We start from the raw sequence: 20,013 nt of genomic DNA, 5'->3' as shown, positions 1-20,013 counted from the left end.
TTCAAGGACACACACATAAATTAAGAATACTTTGTAGCACTTTTTGACATGTAGGAGACCGCCTGAAGCTCCCAATCTTCCCAGGTCAAATAAAACAAGTGACTAATGGGTACGAGAGGACAATACGTTGACTGACTATTCCAAAAATCTACGTCCTGAGGAGTCTGTTCTCAAGTTCGTCTGCTACGAGAACTGCCTTCAGTTGTTTACAGTCGGGTTTACAAGTTGCCATGCCGGCACCAATTGTTCCCTTCTGTAACGAGCAATCGCAAGTACTCGCAAGACTGGCTGTTGCAGAAAGAGAGCTTCTTTATACTGCCCTGAACGCAGCTGCCTTAAAGGAACAATGTACAAAAACAGGTCCCACACACTGAAGGACCTAACGGTTAATATGATAGCGGAGATTAGCCGTGTCAATGTCAACGTGTACGTACTTCAGTTTATTCATTGTACTTTATTTCTTTGCAAATGTTCTTCATTCCAGTCTTTGATCACAATATCAATTCTTTTGACGATGACCGGTTTCAGTCATTAATGACCATCCTCAGATCTTTGCTACACCATGTCCTAAAGTGAGAAGGCCGTAATGGGATCGTCAAAACATGTAAATATGCTCATCATAGCATCGTCACATACATCTAAAAAAAAATAAGGTGTAGAATAGGCCACATCGTCCACACAGTCATTTTTGCAACTGGCTTGCGTCTTAAAATCTTCGCGTAAGCATGTCACACATTGTGCTACCTGATGATGATTTCTGCATACTCATAATCGCACCACCAACTGGGTTACGCCTGCAATATAGACTAACCGGTTTACACTTCAACACCTGGTCTGCTGCGCAGGGAGACACAAGCACTAATGGTTCGCTCTTGCCACGAGAAATTGCAGCTAGTAACAAACGTAAAAACATTCTACTACTAATAGCTATTATTATTAGTGCAAATGAAGTAAATACTGATGTAATGCTCTACAATGCACAGCCCTCCGTCGCCATTAAATACCTGCACTTGCACCCCTAAGGCCCTGTACGTGAATACAGAGACAGACAGAAAGAGAGTTAGAGTTTTAAGACTGGGTGCGCTTGTGTTGCAGATTCTGCAGCAGTACCAGCCAGAGCTGATGTCGCTGTCTGCTGACGAGCGGTACGTGCTCCTGGGCTACAACGTGAGAAAGGTAAGACTAGCCATATCGTTTCTTATGATGCCAACACTCGTAATGTGGACACCGCGACAGACGCCAGCCAACTAAGCAACCCACCCTATAAGGTGGCCGCTGTAGTGGAATCATTTGCAAATACCCATTTGTAAGTTAGTAACATCAAGAAGAGACAGAAACTGGCCCAAAGTAGTCACAAATTCGCCTCAGAAAAATCTGCCAGCCTTCTACAACATAACAGCAACGCACCAAGTTCTGTTCCTTCAGAAATTTCGGAATTGCTTTTGCTTAATTCGTTGGATTTTTGAAGGTCCAGAAACTTCTGTAACAGCGTATGCGATGTCGGTGAATGATGCAGTGCCCCATTAGTTCATTTTTATTAAAGCGTGCCAACACAGCGAACTATCAAGGTCATGTTAGGTTTGAATGTTCTTGTACCATGTCTCTATGACCGTCGGGAAATTGGGTAGAGAAAAGGTAGCAACAAGTCCCCATTTCTACTAAACTTCCAGAAATGCCTCAGTTTAGTCAGGGAGTCCGTAGGAGATAGTATAAGAAACGTACAGTATGACTGGCCTCGCTTTTCCATCCGAGTTTTGCGGAAAGTAAGACAACCCGTCCTTGGATTGTTTCTACCTGTTTCGCCGAGAAGCTCTCGAAGTTCGTCTCTGGCAGAAGCAGTATCAGCGCCATCGGGGTTTTTACAGCTCATTTCTACTTCCTGTGTCTGTAACTGATGAAGAACGAAACTATATTATTCGGAACAACGTTCGAAAGGGATCACATTATGACATAGTTATTTACTGAGCACCATAAACTGACGATATGAACACAAGTAATAAAGACTAACTGAGAAGTAACAATGTCCTGAGAGCGTTATTTTATGACACAACTGCATCGGTAGGCATCCTATAGCAGATTACGGCGCTTAGCATGAACCTCGTTCTTATACTTCAGACATTTCGAAGTCGTACGTACACTTTACACTTTACTTAGCTAAATCATTTTATTTATGAAGACCATCGATTTATGGTGTTCTCCTAAGAAAACGCTTACCACTCATAGGCCTCGTGTGATATTTGTATTTGAAAAAGCGACTTTCATTGGCAAATAAGAGGGTCGTTCAATAAGTAATGCCCCACATTTTCTTTCTCAGAACATTCATTGTTAAGAGTGAGAATTGTGTGAAAATATACATCAACATGTCTTCTTCATGTCCTATTTTTCTACATAGCCAAATCACGTTCAATGGCCGTACGACAACGTTGTGGAAGAGCATGTGTTCCCGCTGGTAAAAGCTCTTGCCTTGTGGGCGCAATGATGTCCAACCAAATTTGGCGATGTGTTCCCGGGTTCTCAGACTTGCGTGTGGGCCTGCATTATCGTGTTGGAGCAAGATATCTGCTGGATTCTTGTCCGATCGAACCATGGCCGAAACGGTTCTTCAGTTTATTCAGAGTCTTCACGTACGCCTCGGAATTGATGGTTAATCCTCTTGGCATCACATCCACGATAATGGCGCCATCATAATCCCAGAGGACTGTCGCCATGACTTTCTCGACAGAGGAGCTTGCCTTGAATTTCTTCTTCTGTGGTGAATGAGTATGAGACCACTCCATGGACCGCCGTTCTGTTACTGGCGCACCCAGCTTTCGTCCCCCATAACGATCCGTAGTAGAAAGGCCTCTCTGTCGGTCTTGAAACGCTCCAACAATTCAGATGAAATGACCTTTCTTTGAACCTTCAAATCCGCTGTGAGCATTCGTGGAACGCATGTTGAGCACCTCTTAGAATATCCGAGAGTCTCGATCATTGCAGACGCTCTTCCAGTGCCGACCGACAACTGTAGAGCCAACTAGTGTTAGAAATCACAGTGATTGAGAAGTCACAGATATCACAATAACAAACTAACTGCGATTTCAGTCACAGTTAGCAGTCGGTAGTAGCATTTCACATTCAACGCCGTGAGCCATCTGTGGGCTGAATTCCATACTCCTTTCTGCGATTTCTGTGACAAGTCGCAACTAACAGTCGCAAGTAGCAACTAAAAGGCGCAGTTAACAGTGCCATCTGTTGGCCAAAGTTCGTACTACGCTCATCTCTGCGACACGCTGTCGAGTCCAACTGCGATTTCTGTGACAAGTCGCAACTAAGAGTCGCAAATAGCAACTAAAAAGCGCAGTTAACATACTTTTCCCAGTGCCATCTGTTGATCGACGTACGTACTTCGTTATGAGAGCCTTGTGCCTCACGATATCGATGTGCTGTGTGTGCATATGAAGGGCTTATTTCAATAGTGGTACAAGTCCATTTTTGTTCATTTTGAGATAGTCGTAAAGTTAAATGAGCGCTGAAAAATCTGCAGTTGAGATACCAGAAATAATTCAAGCATATGGCTTCTTGCTAGAGATGAACCTTTATTTGTGTTTGTTTGTATCATTAATTTCAGAAGCATTATAGACAGAAAAGTGGAGGTAATGGACTTGTACCACTATTGAAATAAGCCCTCCATATTATATGATGACATGCACATTCAGCATCAGTTATGGTTGGTCAAATACTGCTGTGACTCTGTATTAATAAGAAGCAACATTGCCTTTTTCTCTTGAAATATCAAGTAGCGTAACAAATGTGTTTGATTCTGCTTCCAATATGACAGTTTTGGTTAATACTCCACATGCCTACAGGACTTTGCAATGTTAACACAGCAGAACTCAGACATCTGTATAAGTGTAGTGAAATGAAAACAGTCCTATGAATGCCTCACTTTTGTTCTGACACAGTTAAAGACTCGGGAGAAAAGTTTTACACCTGGTGTTCTACATGGCAACTTCACACAAAAGAATTTCCGACACTATTACCACCTACATAAGTAAGCTTTTCCTGTGTTACTTTCAAGTAATGCACTTAAGATATTCCTGATTTAACTGGAAGATCTGTACTTCCCACTATCATATCAACAGCCTCAAAATACATATTGTTGACTTCGGGATATGTTACAGGTCAGTGTCGCACCAAGATTGTGGAGAAATGGGGGGGGGGGGGGCGGGGGGGGGGGGGGGGGGGCGGCATGTCACTCTCCAACAAGTGTTTGCCAATAAGTAAGCGGCGGAAAATTACGGGTATTGGACGGCTTAACATGTGGAAAATGAGATGTTTATTATTCACTAACTGTATTTAACATTTATTATTCCTTTAAAAATCGCACAACTGCTTCAATAAAACACAGTTTAATCATTCACACACTTATTTCACAATTATTTCACTTTTAAACTGCAAATCCTCTAAGAGCTGTCTTGAATCTTCACGAGTCTCAACAGCCTTGATGTGGATAGATACGTACAGCAACCAGTAATCAGAGTCAGAACTGCGTCTGCAAAAGCACAAGGATTATTAAACAATTTCTGCTGTCACTAATTACTAGCAATATAATTGACATAGTAGATTGCTAATATTTGCTATAATGAATATCACATTTGCAAGAACGATCTCACTGAAGTAATTAAGTCCATCGAAACGCTTAGAAACTAACCTCTCGTCTGACGAAAACGGTCTAAAGACGCAGTGGCAATTTCTTCAGATCTGTTGACAATGATATTTTGAGTTATCACTTTACTGAGAGACTGAAATGTAGTTCCGGTACCTGTGTACATAACAATATGTTACAATTCATTTTCTAAACACGAACTATTACGGTACTGTACAGCTACTTACATATTAATTACATTATTAATATTTTCACAGTTGTTTCTTTAATACAAAATTAAAGCCAACGGAAGAAAAAACGTAAAACATACTTGCCAATGATAGGTTTGTTGATATGCAATTTTCTGTGTTGACAGATGTAACTTTTTCATACGGTGGTAAGTCGCAGAAATAGCAGGAGTCACAGAAATCACAGAAGTCGCGGAAGTTGCAGTGGCAAAGGGATACACGACCTATGTTCCTTAACTGCGACTCTTAACTGCGACAAATCACAGTTAAGAATAACAGATACTGAAAAGTAGCATTCACAGAAATCACTGATATCGGAAAATCGCAGTTTAGCCCATCACTAGAGCCAACTGTCCAGTTTTCATGCTCCGGTCGGCACGAATAACGGCATCCGCACGACTCAGCATGCCTGGAGCAGTGTCAGTCACAGCACGTCCAGAGCGTGGCTCATCATGGAACTCTGTATTTCCTGCGGCTGTAAGTTTCTTTACCCATCGCCCAACTATACTATCAACTGCAGCATCGCCATAAACTGCACGCAAACGTTTATCGATGTTCACCGGCGCTTTCTTTTTCCGCACTCAAAAATTCAATAACAGCACGCTGCTTGTAACGTGAGTCGTATGCAGACGCCATTTTGACGCTTGACTACGGCTCTGCCATCTGCCAGAGCGGTTCGAAACTTCACCGGCGCAGAGAACAAACATCAGATGTGAACCACCAACAAGTATGTTTGTCTGTGTATATTAATGGTTTTTTTTAAAAAAAAATGGCGGTAGTTATTGAACGACCCTCGTATTTCATAAGGCAGATTACCTGTTTCGCGCCAGAATAACTGTGCTTTCCCTGCGTACCTCGCTGCTGATTTAACGATCGTTCTCACCGTCCATTTGCAACGCCATATGGTGCACCAGCTGCTTGAGCCAGCGTGAGAACTAAAATCTTTGTCCCGACTGTGTGCGTTCTGCAGTACCTCTTCACTCAGTGAATGCTACGTGAAATCTGCAGACGCGATACAAAATTGTAAAACTGTGAAACAAGGAAATAAGTGTTGCATTCGAACAGAAGGGCTACCTTAGAAGGTGCTGTCCAATGACGGCGAGATTATTTCACTCACTCTTTCGAAAAGGCAGGCATCTCGAACTTCGCTCCCATCAATTCGAATGACACAGCACACCAGCTAAAGAGCACTCTCCGAGCAACTCGACAGTGATCAATATTCCCTTGCACCTACACACAAACATCTACTTGTCAGGCAAGAAAAGAGAACCGGAGACAACGTGCTGAACCTGCAAACACTACGAACGCTGAGCTACTATTCCTTTGCCACTCAAATTGTTCGCAGACAGGTTTCACTCGAAACAAAACCGTTAAAAATAGGACAAGTTTGTATGATTAGCTCACTTCCGATCAACCTAGCAAAGAAATGTTTCGGTTTGTACAGTTTTACGCAAGCGTGAAAGGCGTTATGGTAGAGCAGTCATCACTGGATTGCACCACCAGCTTACCTTACCCTTCTTTCGAAACTTAACACGTATGACGTTAGACACCACTCTGGATAGCTGCGCGTGTAAAAGCACCACTTGCCTGACGAGGGAAGAGGCTGACCCCAGATGGAATCTGCCCAGCGGATTAACGACAAGAGTCGATGTACTGGCCGGCTTCGATATGGTTTATTGCCGGTGTTCCACGTCGCACTAGATGACTCCCGGGCGGTTTCAGAGTCCCGTCCCAGTTAAAAGATTCACAGATAGTCAGAAAACATTCGTTCACTGTCCTGTGAATGACACTATACACAGACATCTGCGGTACACATTTTCCATCCCGGCTGGCAAAGGGTTGGCAACAGGAAGGACATTTGGTAACGCCTTCAATTAACCACACCACATCCGTTCCTACAAGTGGCGACTCAGCGCAGACGCGAGACAAAGGCACAAGAAAAAGACGACGATATTTATGACAGGTGTCGATGGCTAATCGCTACAGTCAAGGGAGAAATTAGCAAAGCAAGGCACAATCGATTTACGAGAAATATTACGTGAACAAAGACTAACACATAGGCTGCGATTTTCAACAACCGGAAAATTTAAATTCATCGTAATTACGTAAACTGAAGGCCAAAGAAACTGCTACAGGCACGCGTATTCAAATACAGATATATGTAAACGGGCAGAACATGGCCCTGCGGGCGGCAATGCCTATATAAGACAACAAGCGTCTGGTGCACTTTTTAGATCGATTATTGCTGCTATAATGGCAGATTGTGAAGATTGAAGTGAGTTTTAACTTGGTGTTATAGTCGGCGCACGAGCGGTGGGACACAGCATCTCCGAGGTAGCGATGAAGTGGGGACTTTTCCCATACGACCATTTCACAACTGTGCCATGAATATCAGGAAACCGGTAAAGCAAATCTCCGATATCGCTCCGGCTGGAGAAAGATCCAGCAAGAACGGGACCAATGTCGACTGAAGAGAATCGTTCAACGAGACAGAAGTGCAATCCTTCAGCAAATTGCTGCAGACTCCAGTGCTGGGCCATCAACAAGTGTCACATGCGAACCATTCAACGAAACATCATCGATATGAGCTTTCGGAGCCCAAGGCCCACTCGTGTGCCTCTGATGGCGGCACGACACAAAGCCTCACCTGGCCTGTCAACAGCGACAGTGGACAGTTGACGACTGCAAACATGTCGCCTGATCGGTCTCGTTCCAAATTGTATCGAGCGGATGGACGTTTATGGATATGGAGACGTCCTCATGAATCCATGGATCCTGCATGTCAGCAGTGGACTGTTTAAGCTGGTGGAGGCTCTGTAATGGTGTGGGGAGTGTGCAGTTGGAGTGATATGGAATGCCTGATGCTTCTAGATACGACTCTGTCATGGGACACATACTTGAGCATCCTTTCTGATCACCTGCATCCATTCATGTCCATTGTGCATTCCGACGGACGTGGGCAATTCCAGTAGGACAATGCGATACCCCACAGGTCCAGAATTGCTACAGAGTGGCCCCAGCAACACTGAGATTAGACACTTCCGTTGGCCACCAAACTCCCGAGACATGTACATTATTGATGCCATGCAACGTGCTGCTCAGAAGAGATCTCCACCCCCTCGTACTCTTAAGAATTTATAGACAGCGCTGCAGGATTCATGGTGTCAGTTCCCTCCAGCACTACTTCAGACACTAGTGGAGTCCTTGCCATGCCGTTTTGTGGGACTTCTGCGTGCTCGCGGGGCCCTACATGACATTAAGCAATGTACCATTTTCTTGTATCTTAAGTGGATTTCCCCTTTCACCCATTCCCCAACCTTTACTATGATTTCACCTAAAGGAAACAAGTAACGATTATTCTTCATTCCTTCTTCTCTGCTGGGACATGTAATCCTTCAGCAATTTTATGTCAACCTTATAAGGAGCGTGGAAAACAATGTAGACTTCAGAGCATATGGTTTATATCGAAATCTTTGGGAGTGCGCAAGTCATTGTTTGGACAGGCACCGCTCTGTCGCTCGGTTCGTAGCACTGAACAAACATGATTTGATCAAAAGTATCCGGATACCTATTGACATTGAAATGGACTGTGTCCTCCCTTCGCCTTTAGAAGGCTTGATCACTCCTGGAGGCACTTTCAATGATGTCTGAGTGTCTGTGGAGGAACGTCAGCCCATTCTTTCTCAAGAGCCGAAACCAGAGAAGATAGTGATGTTGACGCTTGGATCTGCAGCAAATTTGACGTTCTGAACTTATCCCAAATGTATTCCAGTGGATTAACATTGAGACTGTAGAACGGCCAGTCCATTCCAGGAACGTTCTTACCCACAGACCATTGCGTCACAGATACTGCTTTACGATGGGTACATTATCGATCTGAGACAGCCTCATAAGATTTCCTCTGTTCTGCACAGTACACATTGCTCTAACACATGTTCATTTTCTTCTTCAATCACTGCTTTATAAAGCTCAATAAGAGGACAACACCCTAACCTCAGAAAACACCCTATTACATAATAACACCACCTCCACATTCCGCTGTTAGTGCCACACATGATAGCAGGTAGCATTCTCCACGCATACAGCAGATCCAAACTCTTCTAGTGGATTAGCACAGGCTATTGTGTGATTCATCAGTCCAAATCACTCGGTCCCAGTCATTCAGTGTCCAGTGGCGTCAACCTCTACACCGCCTCGGGCTCTGATTAACACTGGCTACAGAAATGTGAGGGTTACGAGGAGCTGCTCGACCAGAGTACGTCATTCTCTTTAACTCCGTAAGGACAGTTATTGTGCTATTTGGGCTGCCGGCAGCACTTTCACACTCAAGTGCGATTTCATCCCCTGGCTCACAACCACCCTACGGAATGCTCGGCGGTCCCTGTCCTTCAGTACCTGAGATCTGGCTGGTCTTTGTTTAGCCTTGCTTGATCCTTCGCGCTTCCACTTCAGTTTCACGTCGTAAACGGTCCACTTGAGATGTCCCTGGTCGAGTTGGTACAATCGCAGGTCACATTCAATAAATAGGCCATCTTCAAGGTCACTTAGTTCTCCTGACCGACTCATTCTGCCATTACTGTTTCTCTGCTGCTAACTCAGCAATCACCACTTCCTTTCATATTGGCAGGTCTGCCACTCGTGACATCTTGTGATCAATCGTGCATTACATTTAAAGATGCCCGGAAACTTTAGATGAGATAGTGTACGTGCGACGTAGATAGTCCCTGATTTAAACGTATTGTTTCACTACGGAAGATCATAATACCGCCCCTCTTTCAATCGTTGTACAAAAATCTAAATGGCAGATGATGTCAGTGATCGCGGTATAGAAAAGCTACAAAAATCACTTAGTAGTGGTTGCCGTTAGGAAGCTAGGCTGAAATTGATAGGAAGAATCTTGAGGAAATGTAATTCATCCGCAAATGAGGTGGCTTACAGGAATCTTAACCGACTGATTCCTGAGCATTGCTCATCAATATGGGAACCTTACCAGGTGGAATTAATAGAAGAGGTAGCCAAGACTGAAGGAACAGTGGTGGTTTTTGTGACGGAATCGTTTCGCCGGCTCGGCAGCTTCACAGAGGCGGTCAAACTAACTCCAGTGCCACATACTTCTAGAGAGACGTTGTGCATCTCGGAGGGCTTCAAATGGTTCAAATGGCTCTGAGCACTATGGGACTTAACATCTGTGGTCATCAGTCCCCTAGAACTTAGAACTAAGTAAATCTAACTAACCTAAGGACATCACAAACATCCATTCCCGAGGCAGGATTCGAACCTGCGACCGTAGCGTTCACGCGGTTCCAGACTGAAGCGCCTAGAACCGCACGGCCACAAAGGCCGGCTTCGGAGGGCTTAACTATTCACATTCTGAGGGGGTATCTTTCGGGAAGAGGTCGACAATGTATTACTTCCTCTAAAATACGTTTCGAAAAATGAAAAGAACAAGAAAATTGGAGAAAATCGAGCTAAGACAGAGGTTCACAGAAAATCGGCATTCGCGAGTGGAACTGCGATGAGGGGATCAGTAAGTGGTGCCAGAGGTACTCTCCAACACCCACTGTCTGCTGGCTTGCAGAATACAAATGTAGACGTAGAATATAGTTTGAGTAATATGCTCGTAGTTACTTACGCTGCTTGAAGCCAGATGAAGTTTCTAACTTCAGTACTTACTGTGTTAGTGCTAACTTAAGATTATACCGCTCCTTGCCGTAAAGAAGACATCTCAAGTTGCAGACATGCACAGTTAAAACAGTCACATATAACTTTTGGCCGTGTGTGTGTGTGTGTGTGTGTGTGTGTGTGTGTGTGTGTGTGTCTTTTATTGACGAAGGCTGTGGTCAAAAGCTATATTCGTCTTTTTAATTGTGCCTATCTGCAACTTCAGGTGTCTTCTTTACGGTAAACGATTCCGTCACGAAACCCACCACTCTTCGTTCAGTCTTGGCTACCTATTCTATTAATTCCACGTGGTGGGGTTACTAAATTCTTGAGAAGTGCTCAAGTAATGAGTCGGTCAAGCTTCCTGTATGCCACATAATTTGAGGATGAATTACATTTCCTTAAGATTCTTCCTACCAACTTCAGTCTAGCGTCTGTAACAATGTGTCTTTTCCTACATTTTTTATATTCCTACCTGGTGTTTCCATTGTTTGATTATACGTCTGTGCGTTTTAAACGTTAAAATTTGGACAGTAGTGATACGCTGAAGGGCCAAACAAACTACTATACGCATTCGTATTCAAATACAGAGATACGTAAACAAGCAGGATATGGCGCTGCGGTCGGCAACGCCTACATAAAACAAGTGTCTGGTGCAGTTGTTAGATCGGTTACTGATGCCACAGTGACAGGTTATCAAGACTTAAATACCTTTGAACATGGTGTTATAGTAGGCGCACGAGAGATGGGACACAGAATCTCCGGGGTAACGATGATGGGGGGATTTTCCCGTACGCCCATTGCACGAGTGTACTGTGAAAACAAGGAATCCAGTAAAACATCAAGGATATGACATCGCTGCTGCCGGAAGAAGATCCTGCAACAACGGGAACGACGAAGACTGAAGAGAATCGTTCAGCGTGATAGAAATGCAACCCTTCCGCAAAGTGCTGCAGATTTCAGTGCTGGGCCATCAACAAGTTTCAGCGTGCGAACAATCGATATGGGCTTTCGAAGCCGAAGGCCCACTCGTGTACCCTTGATGACTGCACGACACAAAGCTTTGCGCCTAGCCTTGGCCCGTCAACACCGACATTGGACTGTTGATGACTGGAAACATATAGCCTGGTCGGACGAGTCTCGTTTCAGGTAGTATGGACCGGATGGACGTAAACGGGTATGGAGGCAACTTCATGAATCTATGGACCCTGCATGTCAGCAGGGGACTGTTAAAGTAGGTGGAGGCTCTGTAATGGGGTGGGGCGTGTGCAGTTGGAGTGAAATGGGACCGCTGATACGTCTAGATACGACTCTCACAGGTGACACGTGCGTAAGCATTCTGTCTGATCATCTGTATCCATTCACTTCCGTTCTGCATTCCAAAGGACGTGTGCGACACCCCACATGTCCAGAATTGCTACGAAGTGGGTGCACGAACACGTTTCTGAGTGTAAACACTTTCGCTGGCCACCAAACGCCTCAGACATGAAGATTAATGAGCATATCTGGCATGTCTTGCAACGTGCTGTTCGGAAGAGATCTCCATCCCCTCGTAGTCTTACGGATTTATGAGCAGCCCTGCAGGATTCGTGGTGTCAGTTGCCTCCAGCACTACTTCAGACGTTATTCGAGTCCATGCCACCTCATGTTGCGGCACTTCTGCGTGCTCGCGTGGCCCTACACGATATTAGCCAGTTGTACCTGTTTCTTTGCCCCTTCAGTGTATGAAATACTGGTATTCAAATCTTTGTTGTCCCTGTAAGCCGCTAGCCTGACAACCTTAAAGTGAGGTTGGTGACTGGTTTAGCGGTTAAGCGTTGACTCTTCTTCAGTTCCATATACTGCCATGAGTTTTACCTTCATGGGAAAAATGAAACGGGTTCACTAAGCTTCGTGATGACAGTTGAATAGCTATTTTGAGAGAGAGGTAGCGGTTCAAAGATCTGGAAATCTGGTGGGTGGACCTCTGATTGAAGCCGTATGGCACGGTGGTCGGTAGATTTCGAGTGGTCCTCTGCACCTGATCGTGGAGTTTGTTTTACTTTGTAGAGTCTTCAGTCTCCTGAAGGCGCAGACCAGCCATGGATTCTTCTCTTGTGCCAAACTCTTCATCGCCGAGTAACACTTGCATCCAACATCCTCAGTTATTTGTTTAATGTATTCGAATCTCTGTCTTCTCCTAAAATTTCTACCCTCTACAGTATCTTTTATTACGAAATTACCCCCCATAAATGAAATAACGCCCTCTCGATTACAACGTCTTATACTAATGACTGCCGGTTTCAATCTCACCTGAAGCGCATATTCAGGTAAGGCGCCGCGAGGTGCAGTTTGTCAGCATGCCATGCCGTGATTTTTATTGTTGTCCCACCTACAGAAAATAGTCCACTCGCCTTGGGGTCATTTCTTCTTCAGCACACCTGTCCACACGCCTGACATGTTACAAAATGAACAATGTTCGTCGGCTAGAGAAAACCGTTGCGGAAATCAGAAGCACTACACCCCCTGAAAGTTGCATCAAATGTTATCATATGAACTGTGCTGTTAAAGGAATAGGTACTGTAAGGGAAAACTTAGATATATTGTTTTCCTTTAATACAGAACACCGCCAAATCTGTGCTAAGTTACAGTTTAGATACTCCCAGGCACTCATAGTCACTCCTAATGGGCAACTTACGGTATTTAACCGACCACGTTACCAAAAAGATTAAAAAACGAGTTGTCCGTGGCAATGCTCGCGCAAATATTACAGAAAGTGACGACTACGACTACTTAGTTCGCAGTCACGACTTGTACACGAGACCACGCGGATTTTGGTTAATTCAGAAGTTACAGTTTACACACAAGATCGGGAATTACGCGTGTTTACTTTTGGGCACTCCACGGTCAAGTTTCTCTCATTATTCCGCAAAATTGTTACATACATACAGAGCTCCTAGTGTACGCATCCGAACAGGCTGACGGCTGAGCTCCTAACTGCACTTTAGACTTCACGAAGCAATTCCGTAGTCCACAAAATCAGCGCTACGTATTGTCCTCTGTTCGACTGCTACACATGATAGCCAGTCCAGAATTAGTATTAAACTGCTCAATTCCGCGTCTTTTACATTTGACTAATCATAAGCTAATAGATGCTGTGGACAATTTATCAAATTAACAAATTTAGAAAATCCTCAGTTACAAAAGTATCTCCCTTTTTAAACAACTGCTTATCGTAAAATGTTTGTTTGGCAGTACCATAAATTGACTGGTTGCACGTCATAAGTTTCCCCCGATACTACGATTCGCTCCCCCTGTACAAGCACAGTTCTCACGCAAACATATACTCACATGATAGACATATTCCTTTATTAAGTACTTCATATTCAAGCCATGATGTACACCAATAATTAAACCTATTAAACCATAAATAATTAATAACAGTCGTAATATTCACAAAAGGTACAGTTCTGTTTCCAGAATACCGTGTTTTAACTAAGTGTGATTTCACATTCCGTGAGAGGCTGACAACTTTAGACCACAACCATTACTACTTTCAGCTAGCTTGAGAAACGGAGCGCACATGTTACACGAGAACAATGACCATTGTATCTACCTGCTCGCTACCGTCTGACTTACATAGGCACCATACCAGACGCTACGCCTCAAACAGTGGTATGAATGAGAAAAACTTTGAGTTTGGTCATTCATACCATTGTTGACAAACAGCACTTTGCCTGAAGATGGTCTGTAGGGCAGATTCAAACCGGTAGTCGTTAATAAAACAAATCATGGTCCAGTTGGTGTTTTCTTCGTTAATCACAACTATTGATATTACGAATACTATGGCGTGACAATTATGCTATTCCCTGATACCTTAGCACATTTCCTGTCATTCTGCTCCTTCTTCGTGGCATTGTTTCCACATATTCGAATCTACGGCGATTCTACAAAGGACCATTGCTTAAGTCATCAGTCCACCAGCTTTCCAGATTCCCCCTGCAACGTCACATTTTTAACACTTCGATTCTGGTCTTTCGCGGTTTGTCCGCTGTTAATAATTAACTCTCACACAATGATGAGCTACAAAAGATCATTCTGAGAAATTTCTGCCGGTCTGAGGGGCCGAGCGGCTCTAGGTGCTTCAGTCTGGAACCGTGCGACCGCTACGTTCGCAGGTTAGAATCCTGCCTCGCGCATGGATGTGTGTAATGTCCTTAGGTTAGTTAGGTTTAAGAAGTTCTAAGTTCTAGGAGACTGATGACCTCAGCTGTTAGGTCCCATAGTGCTCAGAGCCATTTGAGAAATTTCTTCCTCGGATTAAAGCTCGTTTTTCACACTAGTAGACTGATTTTAGTGAGGAATTCCTTCTTTGCTTGTGGTAGTCCGTTTCTCACATTCTCCTCATTTCATTCGTCACACGTCGTTTTGTTCTAAGCTGGCAGAATTCTTTTACTCTCAGACAAGGTTATCTGCTCATATAGTTTCCGTTCCATTCAACAGGTCCTTTGGTTCATCCGCATTTTTACTGGGTGTGAATGTCAGGAGAATTTTAACCACACTTCTGAACCGTCGTCGCCTCTTCCATATGCCTATCGAACAGTAGAGGGAACGGTTGTGTTCTTGCCAACGTTCTTTACGATTAGAGTACTACACTTGGCCTTCAGCTGTTCGTCCTACATATTCTACACTTTTTTATTTTGCACAGCACCGCAAAAACCTGTATGCCATATCTCTCTCTCTACAACTATAAAGGTTGTGAAAAAACTCCAAAATAAGACCAACTATGCTCCCGGGCCGGATGACAGACTTGTAGTGTTCTCGTCCAAGCAAGAGGTGGAGAAGGCAACAGAACATCGTACCTTCTGCAATTCTTAACAATGTGCAGCTTCGCGCGCTAAGCGTATACCGAATGTCACACACTTTAACTTGGCAACGCGTCACACTGTGTCCATGCCCATTTATCCACAGGGCAGCGTGCGTGAATAAGCGTCTCGTTTTATAAACCAGTGGTCGCTTTTGTTATGCCCCCACACGTCATCACCTTTCATTCTCGTAGGTTTTAAACGTGAATACTGTAAGGGAAAAATTGGAGGACTTGTTTACCAGTCATAAAAACAGTACATGAATCAAAAACATTGATATCACAAGGTTTCTAATTACATACGTTGATGCCAGGAGAAAAGAGAAGTATTCGGTGGTGACACGTTCGTCACTAGCATAAATGAAATACTTCCAGCGAGGACTTAGCCTTTTCTTTTGTCAGGTAGGTATCAGACACCAACTGTCAAAGGCACAGTATTCCTTTCCTTACGTGAGCTGATTTCACGGGAATTTTGCAAACATGTCCGCTAAGACATTTCCTGCATTCACTCTCCAAGCTGGTAACTAGGAACCATTTGGACTGCATCTAGTAACAAAATTCGGTTTCTCCAACGCCCCGGACTTACGTTGGCTTTGTCTCTTAGTATTCAAAGTGCTCCAAAGAGGCGTTTTTATTTTTAAAAAATACTTCGAGGTGGAACGGGTTGGTAGCCTATTATCCTTGGGAGAAGAAACAGATAAGGGCTTGATTAGAATCCTTGCACTACAATGTGACATGGAGTCGCTGTGAGGCAATAGGTGGTGGTGGTGGTGGTGGTGGTATCGGTGGCGGCGGCGGCAGCACAAATAGTTCAGATTCTCCATAACAATGAACAGTAGTGTAAGTGGATGGTCTAATTCACGAGGAAGGGAGCAGACAACAGACAAGACATACATACAAAACCGCAGACCAATCAACCTGGTTTTGCGTAACAAAAGATGATCACTAAACAGAGGGTGAACTACATAAAAATGTATAATTTTCATCAGAAAAAAATAAGCTGACTTCAGAAGCAAATACAACGGAAATTCACTATAGCCGACATATTCGTCTCGTGAGAATCGGCAACTGTTTTAATTTTTAAGATAATTTTCGGTTTTTTGTCTCGGTTGGGCGTTTTTAATTAGATAACCTGGTTCGATCACTCAGGATCATCTTCAGATCAATGTAGTTGCGTCAGTAATCCATGCTCTCTGTTCAGAATCACAATTCAGAGTACTGGTTGATCAAAGCGTGTAACCTAATTTAAAAAATTTGCAGCGAGATTGAACAATAAATGATAATTATCGTAAACAACGGAAACTGTAGAACGGGTAGTGAACGTGGATTTCTGTGACTTGTTCATTTTGAGAGTTCTTAAGCCGGTTTCAGCCATTCATATGATAATAGCTCTAGAGAAAAGATATGTTTACGTTATCCATTAGTATATCGAAGATTATGCGTCGTACAGCCTATGATTTAGTCCCGCAGGTGTCCGATACATACAAGAAAAATTGTCATTTCTCGTTGCATCTCCTCTGAAGCGAAACTACGAGTCTCACATCGTGCATTGATATGTGTTAGTGTCGTTTCGTAGATATATTCGCAGTCTTAAAAATCAAATAAGAATATGGGTGCATCTTCATGTTTTCGTGGCGTAAAGACTGTTCCATAAAATTTCTGGCGTGCATAAATTCAGCTCCTTCTTCTAATATTTCGGCTGAATACCGTCCAGCCATTTTCAGAGTGAGCCGAGGTGACTTTCGCTCCAGCACTTGCTCCGTCCTTTTAAACTCAAGGACCGAACCCCTGCGTATGCAGCCAATGATACAGAAGGCGCCAGAGACGTTGACAGGCAGCCAAGAGGTGTAACTTATGCAAGGAAATTAAACCTATGGCTGCGCAGTCGATCCACACGGTAATATCGATGTGTCACGGAGAGATGCACCGTCGCGTCGTCTTTGTGATTTAATTACAGAAATTGCCGGATTCAGTGACTTGTCCAAGCTGAAGCCGCTTTCTCTGTTAAATACGTCGCCAACCGAATTTAAATTGCTTCCTTCACTACTGAGTCCCAGAAAGATGAAGTCGAGGCTGCAATTTCGACATTATCGTACGCCATAGGCTGCCCAGTGCCGGCAGATTTATTAGGTTGTGAGAGACGGGTGTACCTGCGGTGCTCTGTGCATTCTCCTGGACTGTGAAACATCCCCTTAGTAAAATTTATAAATGACAGTGCTGGAAAACCTCTACGTCATTTGATTTTCAAACAGCTGAGCAAAACTGAACGTACTCAGACATTTCTCTCTTTACTTATTCTGATCATCACTAAACTGACCCACAATATTTTTAGCGCAACGCAATCTGACTTTCAAAAATCCCTACAAAAGAATGGCCCTGACTAACAATAACCTATACCTTTCATGAATGACTTACCTCACAAAAATCTTCGTTACTCAAACTACTGCAATACAACGAGCGCCAATACTGCCAGCTACATAAAAGATTCTAACTACTGAAGACACTAGCTACTGATAGGCATAGTTAGCAAATGGACGATTTTGATATAGAACAAACAATGTATTTACCTTAATAATTCTCAAAATTCATCATACATGATATCCAGTATTACAAATTTACTCTTTCTGATGGACACACGTCCAGATCGTCTGCTCTCAAAACTCTGCCATCTCTCCCCCCACATCCACCACTGCTGTCAGCTCACCTCCAACTGCGCAACGCTATGCGCTGTTCACATCCAACTGCCCAGCACTACAACAGCAAATATTCCAACAATGCAAACTAGCCACAGACTGCACACAACAGTCAGTGATTTTCATATAGAGCGCTACGTGGCGTTACCAACGTAAAAACCTAAACAGCCTACTTACAACTATACGTGTCGTCTGTCCGATGTATAAACGACAACACTCACGGGGGATCTTATAAACCCCAGGCTTCCAAAGCACCAAATCATCTTTAACGGAACCCAAGAGTGCTGCAGTCTTTGGTGGAGGGCTAGAAATCACTTTCACTTTGTGTTTACTGAAGATCCGTCCTATTTTTGACGAAAGGCTTCCCACATATGGCAGGAAAGTCATGGATTTAAAACTTTCCGTGTCTTCTTCCTCTTTTCTTGTGCCCACTGTTGTTTTCATTTGTAATGCCTTGCGCTGTGGAGAGTACCTGATGGCTTCAAAAACTCTTCTCAGGTGTAGAAGCTCGTCTTCTAGACTACTCTCGCCAGCAATGACGCGCGTTCTGTGTACTTCTGAGTACACACATCGTCTTCGAAGGAGCTATTTGCACATAAATACAAATCCGTATGGGTCGGTTTTCGATACACTACATGTCCCAAAATGCCATCTTTGCGCCGTATCAACACATCCGAAAATGGAAGGCATATATCTTTTTCGATTTCCATCGTGAACTGAATTTGTCTGTAGACTTAATTCAGATGATTTAAAAATTGTTTTAGCTTGTCTTCACCATGGTGCCACACTACAAACGTGTCATCAGCCCACTTCCAAAACACTGTGGGTTTCAAGCTAGCAGGTTTCAGCGCTTTCTCCTCGAAGTCCACCATAAACAGTTGGCCACCAAGCGCGACAAAGGACTACCTATGGCGACGCCGTCAGTCCGTTCATAAAATTCGTTATTCAATAAAAAATATGTCGAGGTCAAAACATGTTCAAATAAAGCTGAAATCTTTTTATCGAGAGTCTTTCCAATGAGAGACAATGATCCCGAAAGAGGAACCTTTGTGAACAACGACATCACATCGAAACTAACATATCAGAATTGTTCAGTTTGAGTGATTTCAGTTCGTCAATGAAGTCCACGGAGTTACATGTGTGATGAGCGCATTTTCCCACCAGAGGCCTTAATAACGATGCTAAGTTCAAAAATGGTTCAAATGGCTCTGAGCACTATGGGACTTAACATCTGTGGTCATCAGTCCCCTAGAACTTATAACTACTTAAACCTAACTAACCTAAGGACATCACACACAGGCTCGCTACGGTCGCAGGTTCGAATCCTGCCTCGGGCATGGATGTTTGTGATGTCCTTAGGTTAGTTAGGTTTAACTAGTTCTAAGTTCTAGAGGAGTAATGACCTCAGCAGTTGAGTCCCATAGTGCTCAGAGCCATTTGAACCATCACACACATCCATGCCCGAGGCAGGATTCGAACCTGCGACCGTAGCGGTCGCGCGGTTCCGGACTGAGCGCCTAGAACCGCTAGACCACCGCGGCCGGCACGATGCTAAGTGTTTGGAACAACCACAAGTTGGAGAGCCAATGTTACTCTCTATCGGACGTAGAGGAACACCATTCTTGACGATCTTTGGAAGTCCATAAAGCCTTGGGAGATCGGCACCACTTGGTTTTAATATTCGAGCAACTTCTGGTGGAAGGGGGGGGGGGGGGGAAGGGGGGGTGGATGCGTTCAGAAGCGCAGCATTCTTCCTTACCAGCTGGTTGGTGGGGTCTTTACCGATCTTCCGGTATGTGCTGTCACTCAGTAAACTGTTCATTTTTTCATGATAGTCATCACGAGACATTAAAAGAGTGGCATTGCCTTTATCAGCTGGAAGAACTATCGTCTCGGAATCCTGGCGAAGCTTACGTTGTGCAGCCCTCTCTGCGTTAGTCACCT

The 20,013-nt window shown here is 43.9% G+C and overlaps 1 protein-coding gene across 1 annotated transcript in view; it reads left to right on the top strand.

Annotated features, from left to right (window-relative positions):
* The window catches only part of LOC124798316 (venom dipeptidyl peptidase 4-like), a 318,770-nt gene that overhangs the window by 104,851 nt on the left and 193,906 nt on the right, over positions 1-20,013 (top strand). The window contains exon 4 of the mRNA XM_047261654.1: positions 1,096-1,176. Within this exon, the coding sequence (XP_047117610.1) occupies positions 1,096-1,176 (81 nt within the window). The remainder of the gene's footprint in view (positions 1-1,095; positions 1,177-20,013) is intronic.

This window comes from Schistocerca piceifrons, chromosome 5 (genome assembly GCF_021461385.2).
Source record: "Schistocerca piceifrons isolate TAMUIC-IGC-003096 chromosome 5, iqSchPice1.1, whole genome shotgun sequence".
Classification (NCBI taxonomy): domain Eukaryota; kingdom Metazoa; phylum Arthropoda; class Insecta; order Orthoptera; family Acrididae; genus Schistocerca; species Schistocerca piceifrons.
This window is presented reverse-complemented; position numbering and strand designations above follow the sequence as displayed.